Source organism: Myripristis murdjan, chromosome 21, assembly GCF_902150065.1.
Source record: "Myripristis murdjan chromosome 21, fMyrMur1.1, whole genome shotgun sequence".
Lineage (NCBI taxonomy): Eukaryota > Metazoa > Chordata > Actinopteri > Holocentriformes > Holocentridae > Myripristis > Myripristis murdjan.
In genome coordinates this window covers 27,339,675-27,353,521 of record NC_044000.1, presented here as the reverse complement: position 1 = coordinate 27,353,521, position 13,847 = coordinate 27,339,675, and the positions used below count along the sequence as shown (strand labels likewise).

The window sequence follows — 13,847 nt, the reverse complement described above, 5'->3', positions numbered from 1 at the left end:
AGATGCTGCAGCAGGTAAAAAAACAGCAAAACTTTTCTTTCTCTTCATGGTTTCTCTGCAGAGAGCCTCCGTGAGCTCGATGTGAGCTTCACAACAGATCGGATGCATTTAGTTCCAAAATGTCACACACACACTCACACACACATTTCATAAACATCTCCTTCCATTAAGGTCGGCAAACAATTTCAAAAACACATAGGCTCTCCATAACAAAATGTTTCCTGCTTCTTGTTTGTCCTCCTGTCGACCTCAAAGCAAGTGTTTTTTCTTTTCTTTCACAAGAGTTACATGAAATGATAAAATATGATTTGGGACAGACTCAGGCCAGTGTCTTTATGCTAAACTCACCTGGCCTGTTAATGTCCTAATCCTAATAAATAAATAAACAACCTGCATTATTTTATGCATCACAGTTTCAGCCACTGGGATAGGCTCCAGCACCCCCCCGCGACCCTAGTGAGGATAAGCGGTTTAGAAGATGAATGAATGAATGAGTTTCAGCCGCTTCAGTGACGAAACATCAGCAAGGAGAAAGTTCATCACGATCTCAGCAAAACCAGTCATTTATCATTTTCTTGTGTAATGTCTTACTCTTTTTTTGCTTCCTTTTATTGTGTATAACACTCTGAGTTGCATTTTACATATGAAAGATCCACCATTTGTTCTGCAGGTATTTTACCAGGATTGTATCGTCACTGTGACCTTTGACCCCGACTCTCCTTAACATCAGGCTCGTTCTTCTGTCGACCTCAATGCTTTATCAAAGTGTCCTGATAAGAGTCAAATAAATAATAAAATATGATTTGGGACAGTCTCTTTATGTAAAACTCAACCGGCCTGTTAATGATATTTATTTGTATGTGCAGATAATAACCAGCGTTGGTTTCCAGCCGCTTCAGTGACCAAACATCAGCTGGGAGTCATGACCTCATTTATCATCTGCTTATTGTTTTAATGTTTTTATTCCTCTTAAATTTCCGTTTGCTGTGTAACACACTTTGAGCTGCGTGCCGTGAGAGTTGCATCATAAACAGTTTATTATTTTTCATATTTATATTATTTATGTTTCTGTGATTGAGAGAACTGAACTGAACTTTTGAACTGTTTGGCTCCGGGTCAAAGGTCACCATGTGCCTCACTGTGTTTACGGAGTGTGTTGTGTGTGTATGAACAACAGCGATGACGTCATGTAATCAACAGAATATTATTTTTTATTTCCATCAGAACAACAGACGGGCACTAAAGCATCAGGAAATGAAGCGAACAGAATTTCAGAATAAAGTGTTTTAGAAACGAGGCATGACAAGAAGCGGGCATGCGGCGTTCTGGGCCGGGCGTCAGGTCACACACGGCACTCGGTTCTCCTGAGCTCGGCCGCCGTCTCCCTGCCGTCGTGCGACGCCTTGCACGAGTACAGCTCGCCCTGCTCCCACAGTGCCTTGCTCAGGGTCAACGTGCTGCTGCGGGCCGACTTCCCGCCGTCCTTCTCCACCTCTTCTCCGGTCACGACGCCGTTTGTCACCGCCCTGCCGTCCACCGTCCAGCTCACTGTCGCCCCCTGTGGCGAGTAGCCGCTCAGCAGGCACACCAGCGTGGCCGTGGACTCGTCCTTCAGCTGCTTAGCCGATGGCGGGAGGAGAGCGAGCGACGGCGGCACCGAGACGCCGGCTGCAGGGAGGACACAGCAACACGGTCAGTATTTACTGTGAGCAAAGTGAGGCTTTTACTCTGAAACTCTCTTGAGAGAGCAGCAGACATGCCAAGATACTGATGATATGTTAGCAGTATTACATTGGCAAGCAGTATGTTAACAATGTTATATAGGCAGTGTGTTAATATTAATAATATTACATAGGCAGTGTGTTAATACCAAGAGTAATTCTTCTGCTCTTCTGTTACAATTAAATATTACAAAAACACCAATACTTTTGCAACCACTGTTAATATTAATCATTAGCAAAGTTACAACTATTAATATTAATGAATAATGATAGATTTATCACTAATAATACTACTTTCAATTGTAATGACAATATTACAGCTACCACAGTTACTACAACTAACTTACTAGATAGATAGATAGATAGGCTGCACAAATTATACCTAACAACACAAGAAGAGAGAAATATAAATCTTAGAAAAATTAAATATAACAAATTACAATTACAGTAGGCTCATAACAAAAAAGTGCATCAATACAAAGCATATGAGAAAAAATATAAGAAAAAAGTTTACTACTTTTACTATTACTACTGGTAATAACTGTAAGAATTGAGAATAATTGAGAAGAATAAAAAGTTGTAAATTGTGAGCCGCATTTAAACAACACTTTTTATACAACAAGCTGATTTCTTACAACCATTCATTTTTATTATTTTTATTTTATGATTTGTTTATTTGTTCTGTGCACTTGTTTTATTTTATTTATTTTCATGTGTTGAGCAAATTGTTTTGCTTTTATGTGAAACACTTTATAAATTGTATTTTGTGATGAGTGCTACAGAAAACAAGGTGGTAATTACATGATAAATGGAGTCAGCTGAGTGTTAAAAGATGAGTTTGCAGACCAAGTTTCCTCAGACTGCCTCTGAAACGCCATGTACACAAACTGATAAAGTCTGTCTGTAAAGTCTGTCATATATTTTACTTCCCAGGCATTTATTTATAACTTTACTAGATTATATTAAATTAAATTAATGAACACATTTTTTACAGTATAGATAAATGTACCTCACTGTATCATCTTCCATATATACTGCATAATATTCTATCAGTACTGTATACTGTATATATATATATATATATATATATATATATATATTACTTGTAGAACCCTCTTAATGCTAATTGTTATTTATTTGTTCTTTTTTTTTTTTGTTGGTTTGACAATTTGTCTTTCAGGTAGGAAAAATCAAAATTACTGGGGGCAACAAAGATCTGATCATATATGATATATATTGTATAATCTATGAGATTATTTCTCATATTGATGTATAAAAATAGACACCATAATACACTAAAAATGAGGATTCCATAGGTTTTCTCAAATTATTAAGTTGTGTTAATATTTTAAGAGATTTACTGAGTTTAGTGTTACAATAGTTTTATGTCATAACTTTTCAGTTATACAACTAAAAGCAGTTGTTCACTGTCAGACAATTTATTAGCTAACCATAGAAAATATTCATTTTAAAAAGTCAGGTCACAATTTTTCAAAGAATTTATATTTCTAAACATATTTACCAAATTAACAGACTGAAATGTTTTTTTCACTAATTATATTATTATATTAAATAAAAATGGTCAAATAAAACACTGAGTTTGAATAAATTAGGCAGTCGACTCTAAAATGAGTCATTTGGCATTTTAAGAACTTTAAACATTTTCTGATACAAATCTAAAACTCTAGTCTGTCCAGTTTAACATGAAGTACTTTTACATTTTTTCAGTACACAGGATATGTCATTATCCTTTGTGCAACAAACATGAACATTCATTTTGGCCTGATTTATGGTTTACCACCATAATATTCTACTATATTGTACTGTACTGTACTAACCATAAGACTACAGAATCAGAAATCTACAGGACTATGAGACCACCAGGCTCCAGACCCTCTGGGGTTTTCATCTCACTTTTATTTTCAAAATACAGATTTTACAAGTAAAACCTCTTGGAATATATTTTTGTGCAACCTGACAACCTCAGAAAACGGTAAAGGCAAGAAAGAGAGAAACTGGAGACTTACTTTTGACGATGAGTTTGGTGCCGCCACCGAAAGTGTACCACAGTGATGCAGCCTGGTTAAACCGTCGTACAAAAACCTCCGTTCCGCATGGACGACCTTGCCGTCTGTTCAGCCGCCGCAAACTGAACTGAATAGACAACTCATCGCTACAGAAATGACTTATTTTATATTATTACCTTTTTGTTGAGTCACTGAGGAAGAGAGATCCAGAAAACTCCAAGTTCAAATCCTCACAGGCTTCATGGAAATCGCAGTCGGATCAGATCTGGGACTTTAGCGAGTGGCTTCTTCACAAATGCCATGAAGCTGCAGGAGGATAAAAGCTGAGCTGGTTTAAACTATTTTTTTTAAACCAAGAATCTAATCTTATGAACAAAAGAATTGAAATGAAACCCAGGCCAGAAAGGATTAAAGTAGAAATCCACATTATTTTTTTTACATAAATAAGTTACTGTGCGTTTGGCTCCTCAGTGACAGACCACAGCAGGGATCCAGCTGTTACATACCTGTGGGCTCTTTCTTGGGAAAAATCCTCCTCTGCACAGGTTGCAATATGTTTTACACTCCAGTGTGATGGGAATAAACAGAAGAATAAGAAATGGGTAGTTAGAAGCCATAGTCGCCTCTATGGCAGAAGACACAAAGACGTGTGTTCTTGTTCTTCCAGAACAGCGTCTGAATAATTGATGCCCAAACTTTAATTCCATAAGAAAAAAAAGGAGCCAAAAATGGATAATGGATACAATATCACAGATAATAAGATGGTGGGTCCAGTTGTGTTTCCATCCAGGAATTTGAAATGAGCCTTGGAAATGTTGCAGAATGTGAGTTATCTGTGTTTCCATCAGCTGGGCTGAAGTTTTAATTCCCCAAGCGATCTTCTTTACAAAATTGAAGAAGGTAGCGAATATTTTCTGTTTCCCGTCCCCTTTAACGTCAGTAATTCCCAATTGGTTCCAAAGCCAGACTGCAGTCACTGTGCAGGCAGGCAGAGGGAGGTTTTTGTACAGTTCTCTGTCACTGTGTGATTGCACAGCCATGAACACAGCTATCAGTCCAGCAGTGGTAAACTCCTGCATCTTCAGCCTGGACTCCTGTGATGGTCAGGGTGAAGTCTCTGCCAGATCCAGCGGCACTGAACCGAGATGGAGTTCCTGACAAGCGGCTGTTTCCTACACCAGTGAGAGCTTTAGGTGTGTTCTCAGGTTTCTGGAGGTACCAGGCTTGGCACTGCTGGTTACGTGATGAACTACAGTCACCATCCACATTAGCACTAGTTTTACAGTTGAGCGTCACGATCTGTCCTGCTGTGACTGTAGTTTTTGTAGGAGTCTGAGTCACAGTGTACTGCCCTCTGGATCCTGAAAGACAATTTGTGTCCATAAAACATGACACCCATAACCACCAAATCATTCACAGTTCAGTTTTGCTATTGACGGTATTAAGGCTAATCCACATGGATAATTTTTTTGTGGCCCTAAAGAAGACAATTGGTGACCACAAAAGATTACAGCCATAACCACCAAATCATTCACACTACTAATAAAAACATTTTCATCATGTGGTCCTTCTCAGAGATCCTGCTCCTAAATGATGACAGGGTGATCACATTAGAAAATGTTACTCAAATCTATTCATTTTTTACTTTTCTGATCTCACCTTGACTGAAAAGGATCAGTGCAAGAGTGAAGAGCAAAAGCATCTTGGCTGTTGGACGTTTTCACAAACAGTTACAGGAGTGAGGAGGCGTCTCATTCATCAGGCTATAAGCACTGACAAACACTGGGCTGCGTTGAGTGGCCTTGCAATGCAAATGACTTCCTGCTTTGTGAGAACTGGACCTGCACTCTGGAGAGCAAATGATGTGGCAAGCAGTCTGCCATTAAATGCTTCATCACAATTATCTTGTACGCACATTATTTTTGTCTTTAATTATGGACGAGTTTCAATGAAATTATTTTTTTTTAAATTGCTAATTTCTCATTTTGTTACATAAAGCTACTTAATCATAAAATTACTATTGGTATTTCAATTTACATTTATAAGAAATATTATTTTTACTTCCTCACAAAGTAAAAATCTGGTGTTCATTTTTTTTAAAAGATCATTTTGCTGCATTTTCTGCTTTATTTGACTGTCACCGTGGAGATAGACAGGAAAGGCAGGGGAGAGAGGGGGTATGACATGCAGCAAACGACTTGAGGACAGATCCAAACCCCCCGTCGCTGCGATCAGAATTAAGCCCCAGTACATGTTACACGCAGGGAACTTGGGGTGGAAAATAAATATAGACAGATGAGCAAACTATTATTAGTATTAGTAGTACTCATAGTAGCATATATTTGATGAAGCCGATATGAGTAGAAAAAATAAAGCATCAGCAAAGTGCTGAATGTTGAATCTTTGCTGTTGGGTCTCTCCCAACTGCAAAGAAGAACAGGGTGCATAATACTGAACCTCTCTGGTTTATTTTGCAGCTGAGCAATATGCTGCAGCAAGAGAGGGCTTCAAAATCTGGACAGAATCAGGAGCACTGAGATGGGGCCGACTGGCAGTTCATATTTTACAACAATGACTTTGTTTTGTAAATGTTTCAAAATGTTTTCAAAACAGGACATCATCTATATAATGTGAGATTTAGTCTGAAGTGTTTGTTTTGTATCTCTGTGTCTCTGAGTAGGAGTGTCTGAGGAGTGTGAAACTTGAAGCAAGCGGCTCTATTGCCCATGTCAATGTCTACAAATAAGACAGAGCGCACCTTTTTCTATTACCTCTGTTAAAGGAACAGTCCACTAAAAATGAGTACTCATCATGTGCTTCAACCACTAATGAAGAAATCTTTACTCATAGACCTTTATGATAAAATCACAGCCTATTTCAAAAACACCAGTCATCTGTAATGCAGTGAAAAAAAAATTAGGTTCATGGAGGTTTGTGAGTTAAGGTTTCTTCACTGGAGGTTGAAGCACAGTCGGCACTTGATACAAAAATAATGTGTTATGGGTACTCCTTGAAGGTTGGATTTGGGTGATAATGTTTTATTATAGCTGTACAAGTGTTTTTGCTGTTGGGTTTGTGTATTCATTCTCCTCCATCAAATTGTGTTTTGGCCAGATCAAATTTCCTTTAAAATTTAAGTTGCAACCTTTGTTGATGATGGACAACACACCAAATGTGAGAAATGGACATCTGTGAGATATAAAATAATTCATAACAACAAGGGGTTCTTTGTAATGTACCTTGTTTTCCTTTTGGTGCACGGTGGTATTTTAAAATCCAATATTATTTGTTATTATTATTTATTGGTTTCAGTTACACTTACAACATACTTAATTACTAAACAAACTTTGTCATCATGAATAAATGGGGAGGTGAAAATAAAATAAATAGGTAAAAATCTTGAAATGAAAAATAAATGACAGCTAACAACAATAGCAATAATAATTATAATAAAAACAATACAAATAACAATAATGCTGAAAAGAGGACCAGATAAGAAAGCAACAAAAACCCATAACTCATGTCATGACAGAGATGCAACAGCGCTTGAAACAATTAAAACATATTGAAAAATATAACATTATCCTGACTATGCTGAAATCCTTGTTACAACTAATATGTAAAATAAATTCATTAAGTACAGAATATATGCAAGTTAAACCAAACGTCAATGAATCTTTTGTGTCGGATCTCCAAGCTGGTAGAGTCACTTCCTCTTTCACTGAGGGAGGTTTTTGTTAGGCTGGTTTTCACTGTGTGACTGGTGCTGTGTAATGCTGCTGACAGTAATAACCTCCTGCATCCTCTGCCTGGATGTTACTGATGGTCAGATTGAAATCATAATTTGATCCACTGCCTTGGTATCGACCTTTAGTAAAACCACCATCAAAAGTCATGATGAATTTAGGAGGCCCTCCTGGTTTCTGATGGTACCAGGCTAAGTCATCACCAATGGTGCAACCGGTTTTACAGCTGATGGTGGCAGAATCTCCCGGCTGAATGATCAGTGATTCTGGAGTCTGGGTCACCAAAATGGCTGCTGTACACCCTGAAATACACAACACAAGAACATCAAGTCAACCTTCCCACTGATATGAGCTGAGACTCATCCTGTCACTCTGACAGATTATGGATGGAAAAACACTGGAATGATCAGTGATTGGAATGATGTCTCACCTTGGGTGAAGAAAGTGACGGCCAAGACGCAGATGCAGATGAAAGACATTCTGATCTTCTTGTTATTCTGGTCTGATCTGCATCACTGAGGAAAAACTGTTGAGCTTTCAGCTATAAACCCCAGAGGAGAGCTGATGCAATGCTTCCTCTCCATGCAAATGAAGAGTCGACTGGCTGCTGGGGCCTGCTCAGCCCTGAGACACACCACTCAGATCTTAAACTATGTGCTATGTATGACAACATTGTCGGAATTTGTAATGTCTCTGGTAAACTTTTTTGTAAATATAAGAACCAGGTGCATAATACTGAACCTTACTGGACTGATTTCATGGCTGAGCAACACACTGCAGAAAGGGAAGGCTTCTAAATGTGGACAGTCAGGAACACTGAGACAGTGATCAACTGGCAGTCAGCTGTTCATTTTTCACAGCAATGACTCTGCACAGAAGTGTCATTAAAAGTGTCTCCTGAAGGATAGTGTTTGACTGAAGTGTGGATAAGTGTTCAGGGAAGTTCCCTCTCCACAGAAAGTAATATTTAAATGTTTAAATGTTTTGAAATATGTGAACTTGTCTGATGCAATCTTATAAAGAAGCTGACATAGCCAGCTAGTGAGTTTATTATTGTGGTAGGAATACAATGTGACCCAAATGGTGAGAAAGTTTTGAACACTATCTTTATGGTTGGTTTTATATGACAGCACATTGTCTGCATAATGTGAGATTTAGTCTGAAGTGTTTCTGTGTTGTATCTGTGTGTCTCTGAGCAGGCAAGAAAATGGCTTTGATGCCAATGCCAATGTGTACAAATAACACAGAACACACCCTTGTTTGTTACCTTTGTTAAAGGAATAGTCCACCCAAGGTGGACTGGAGTGCTCCACAGCGTGCAACTCGAGTAGCCCAAACCGTCTTGTCTGTTTGTCTGCTTTTTTTATCGTTTTTTAATGTGTTTTTTAACGTTGGATGAATGAGAAATTGTATGCCAAGTTCTAAAGATCACGATTACACACGATGGGGACGTTTGTGCAATATTTTGCACTTTTATGTGCACTTTTATGCACTCTGCACTTTTACTACTGTCACGGATATGGCATGAGTGAACACCACGGAATTACCCCTCGGAGAATAACCCTCGCTCTGGAATTTCTCCTATCTCTACAACCCACATCAAATGGGGTTGTCCCAACAAACATTCCAAAGGAGATCTGCAGATCCAAGGAAGAAGCACGGCTGAAGCGTCAGAAAAGAGGGAGACGGGGTGGAATTTGCCGGAGATTCAAGAGTATGGGCCTGAGCAACCGCAGGAAGCTCCCTGTACTCCCGACAATCCTTCTATCTAACATGCAATCAGTACGGAGAAGACTGAAAGGCAGTACACTAGTGGGGATCTCAGACAAGCTTGGCAGGGGATTAATACTATGGCTTCCATTAAACAAGGTAGAAATGAATGTAAACAAGCTATCAGGGTAAATGGTGTCGAGGACTCAGACCTGCCTAACACATTTAACTCTCATTTCTCTCGGTTTGAAAGAACTGAGTTCTCTGAGGATATCTCTAGGCTGAGAGGCTCCCTAGTATCTCTAAATGACATTGTGATATCACGGGAATGTGTAACTGCACTTCTTAAGAAGTTGAACATAAGGAAGGCTGCAGATCCCGATGCCATTTGTGGAGGCACTCTAAGATACTGTGCAGATCAGCTCAGTGGGGTCTTCACTAACCTTTTCCAGAAGTGCACAGAGTCAGGCCAGATACCTAAAATCTGGAAAACATCCACAATAATTCCTATCCCCAAACTAAAAAGCTCTAAGGAGCTAAAAGAGTTCAGACCTGTAGCACTTACATCCTTGGTTATGAAAATATTTGAAAGGATTCTTAAAGACATGACCCTGCCCTTGATTGACGGCAAGCTAGATCCCCTACAGTTTGCTTACCAAGCTGGCAAAGGAGTTGAGGATGCAAAACTCTTTATCTTAGACTGCATTCTTAAACATCTCAAGAAACCCAAAGCCCATGCAAGACTGCTATTCGTTGATTTCTCCTCAGCATTCATCAAAATGCAGCTTCACATTTTGATTGAACGACTTTAATTTACCTGACCAGCTTTTAAGGTTGTTTTTAGATTTTCTAACTGACAGGATCCAGCAGGTGTCAGTAAATGGACACATGTCCACCAGGGTGGTCTCAAGTACAGGTTCGCCGCAGGGCTGCGTCTTATCCCCCCTGCTGTTCATCATGTATACAGACAGCTGCAGGAGCCCGCAGGAGGGCAGCTACTTCGTCAAGTTCTCAGATGACACCGCCCTACTGTCTCTTCTGCAGGGAGAGGAGTATGACCATGGCCAGGTATTACCATTCTTTGTCAAATAGTCTGATGATAACTACCTTGACTTGAATGTATAAAAAACAAAGGAGATGATTGTCGACTTTAGTACCACTCGCAATGAACCAAAGGCCAGCATTGTTCATGGCGAGGAGGTACAATTAGTCAACACATACAAGTATCTAGGCACAGTTTTCGACTCAAAACTCAGGTTTGATGCAAACACTGCTGGGGGAGCAGCATCTCGACGGCTGACAGAAAGAGACTTGATAAACTGATCAGGAAGGCCAGCTCTGTCCTGGGATGCCCCCTCGACTCAGTGGAGGTGGTGGGTGAGAGGAGGATGATGGCTAAGCTGTCATCCATGATTGTGAATGACTCCCATCCCCTGCAGGACACTTTAACTGCTCTGGAGAGCTCCTTCAGCGACAGACTGCTTCACCCAAAGTGTGTGAAGGAACGCTATCGCAGGTCCTTCCTTCCTGCAGCCGTCAGACTCTATAACAACCAGTGCTCCCAGTAGACCACACACTCTCCAGGACTGCACTGACTGCACTATAATGCACATTCCCAGCACCTCAACAACCCCCCCACCATGGGACTAATAAAGGAATATCTTATCTTATCTATTGTTGAGCGGGGGCAACAAAGAGTCCATCTATTGAGGAAACTGAACTCCTTTGATGTCTGTGACACCATCCTATGCAGGTTCTACCAATCTTTTATTGAAAGCCTTTTAACTTTTTCGTTCATTTGTTGGTACAGTGGCCTGTCTTTGAAGGACAAAAACAGTCTCAATGGAATAGTGAAGGTTTGCTCCAAGGTTATTGGAGTGAGGCAGAGGGATTTGGGCTCCCTCTGGGAGAAACAGGTGGCCCAGAAGGCAAAAAGGATTATTGGCCAACCAGACCATGTGCTAGCTAGTGCGTTTGAGCTAATGCCCTCTGGGCAGAGGTATTTGGCGCCTCCCAGGAAAACAAACTGCTATGCCAAGTACTTCATTCCCTCGGCCATCAGCCTACTCAACTCTTATAGCAGCCGCTAGTAGAACCTGTGACCTGTGCTGTTATGCAAATGTGCTCGACTATGCCAACAGACTCCCTGTGACATATGATGCTGATCTGAAGCTTATTGTTGATATGAATGAATGGTGTTTCTTGTGGTGTTTCTAATCTGTGGATGGAACAAGCTACAAATGAATTGCCCTTTGGGACCAATAAAGTTGTTTGAATCTTGAATCTTGAAAACCATCTTGGCTGTTGGATGTTTTCACAGACAGTTACGGGAGTGAGGAGGTGTCTCATTCATCAGGCTATAAGCACTGGCAAACACTGGGCTGCATTGAGTGGCCTTGCAATGCAAATGACTTCCTGCTTTGTGAGAGCTGGACCTGCACTCTGCAGAGCAAATGATGTGGCAGGCAGCCTGTCATTAAATGCTTCATCACAGTTATCTTGTAGACACATTATTTCTTAATTAGTGGGCAAGCTGTTTGCTTGTTAGTGGGCAAGCTGTTTGCTTGCACACTTACGTTATTCGACTTTTGGATTTCTTTCTTTACCCCGTTTTTTTGGACCGTAACTCCTCCTACAGCTTTCATTTTAGGCCCACACAATGAATTGGGAAAATGTGCGGCCCGATTGGGAATAGTGTGCTATTACTTTTATAAGGAATCCGACTCACGGAATTCTCAAAATTCCAATTTTCCTGAAAATTTCGGCCATAGGAAATGAATGGCCAAAACTCCAGGGCCCAGAGCTTTGGACCTGCGTCCACGCACCAAATACGAAAAACGTGCGTCTTATTGAGAAGAAGCAGGGTTTCCATTTTCAGACCGATCCGACATTCCGTTTTTCCGCAATTCCAGTTTGAAGTCGGAATTCCAGACGCAATACACACTAATGGAGTTGAGCTAGAGTGGCATTCCTGGCATTCCTGAGCGGCTAGAGTGGAGCAGCCCTGAAAAATCGCCTAAAACTTTTGTCTTAAACTTGCTCTGCTGGCCACAATTTTCACTCCACATGCATAAATTTGGGATCAAATTGTAGGAAAAATAGTTGTGCTTTGAAAAATGTAAATACAAAAGCAAAGTAGCTTAAAGTTTTTACACTGTGACCCTTAACGAGGCAGGAGTGCCAGCTCTCTCCCCCATAGACTCCCATTATATCTGGAATGCAAAGTCTCAGGAGAGAAGCAGAAACACACACTTTTTCAACTCGCCGTTTCTCGGGCATTTTTGGGAGTTGGAAAATAATTTTGACACCGTTTGAAAGCCCAAAGCGTTACCTTTCTCATGATACATTTTATTTTCTGCTCGGAAACCGCGCACCGCGGTTACTCTTCCAGCTTGCCCACGCAGTTTCCCCAGAAACTGCACAATCCTCTAGTTATATATGAGTTTCAATGACATGCTTTTTTTTAAATTGCTAATTTCTCATTTTGTAACATAAGGCTACCAGCGTCTGCCGTCAGTGTGTGAATGTGTGTGTGAATGGGTGAATGTGAGGCAAAAACATTGTAAAGCGCTTTGAGTGGTCAGTAGACTAGAAAAGCGCTATAGAAATGCAGTCCATTTACCATTAAAGTTCAAAACTTTGAAAATTCATAACACGTGTTGTAGCCTCAATATTGAAGAAACTTTTGTGCACTTGAACCTATTGAAAATTAGTCCATCACTCTGTTTTTTTCAAAAACTGTAAAACTTCTTAAACCTATCTCCTCCCACAATTTTTGCTCAATTGACACCAAACTTGCTACAGAGCATCTTCAGACTGTCCTACACAAATGTTGTTTCTCAGATTTTTGATTTATCAAAAATTGAGCCTACAGTGCATCAAAATGTTTGACTGTAAACGGTACTGTAAACAAATACATGCAAATTCTTGCTAAATAAATCTTCAATGTTCATGAAAAGAAATGACAAAATTCTAGAGTCATGGTCGATGATGTGTGGCAAATTTCAGAATTGTATCTCAAAAACTGAATTTTTGACAGCATTTTGAATTTTGCTCTCATGTGAACAATTGGAGTCAATGCAAGAATGGCATTTTAAACATCAGTTTTTAACTTATGGAGCAAATCAATCATTGTTGAAAACAAATGATCAACATCTCCATGTTGTCTAGATGCAATATGTGTATTTTCAGATTTTTGTCTTAAAAACTAAATTTTTGACAGCTGTTTAAAATCTGCCTTTCCATGCATGGATTGCTGCTGTCCTGCACGTCAGTGATTGGCTCAGTCAGTTTGTGAAGCTACATGTGAAGTTTTAGCTCAGTGAGATAGAGGCCAGTCCTTGGTGTCGACGATTGTGAGTTCAAGCCTCAGCTTGTGCAACATTCCCATGTGCGAAAACTCACCAGACTTTGCGCAAAGATCCAGTCCCATGCCAGATCATAACTGTCAGATTTTTGTCTTGATGACTTTTTTTTTCTTTTTCTTTTTTTTTTGCCTGAAATCTGCCTTTCCATGCATAGGCGGCTGCTATTATGTGACTGGCTTAGTCAATTTGTGAAGCCTCAAATGAGCTGACACTTGTCAGTTAGCTCAGTGAGATAAAGCCTTGTCCTTCATGCCAGAAACTGTGAGTTCAAGTCTC

At 40.0% G+C, this 13,847-nt stretch overlaps 1 protein-coding gene and 1 gene segment (V, D, J or C); both read right to left on the bottom strand.

Annotated features, from left to right (window-relative positions):
* Positions 1 to 1,192: 1,192 nt before the first annotated feature.
* LOC115379505 (immunoglobulin kappa light chain-like) lies at positions 1,193 to 5,255 on the bottom strand. The gene is made up of 3 exons (XM_030080216.1): positions 4,770 to 5,255; positions 3,749 to 3,894; positions 1,193 to 1,668 (listed from the first exon to the last, which is right to left on the bottom strand). The coding sequence occupies exons 1-3, from the start codon at positions 5,159 to 5,161 to the stop codon at positions 1,343 to 1,345; spliced, it is 864 nt and encodes a 287-aa protein (XP_029936076.1). The 5' UTR covers positions 5,162 to 5,255; the 3' UTR covers positions 1,193 to 1,342.
* A 2,242-nt stretch (positions 5,256 to 7,497) lies between these two features.
* LOC115379504 (Ig kappa chain V region 3368-like) lies at positions 7,498 to 7,973 on the bottom strand. The segment is given in 2 exon segments: positions 7,498 to 7,796; positions 7,925 to 7,973. Coding segments are annotated over 2 exon segments (348 nt in total).
* Between the last annotated feature and the right edge of the window lie 5,874 nt (positions 7,974 to 13,847).

Coding starts and splice junctions, on each gene's coding strand:
- LOC115379505 (XM_030080216.1), bottom strand. CDS start 5,161: ATGATTTGGTGGTTATGGGTGTCATGTTTTATGGACACAAATTGTCTT. Junction 3,895..4,769: donor CATGGCTGTGCAATCACACA/GTGACAGAGAAC, acceptor TCATTTCTGTAG/CGATGAGTTGTCTATTCAGT. Junction 1,669..3,748: donor CACCAAACTCATCGTCAAAA/GTAAGTCTCCAG, acceptor TCCTCCCTGCAG/CCGGCGTCTCGGTGCCGCCG.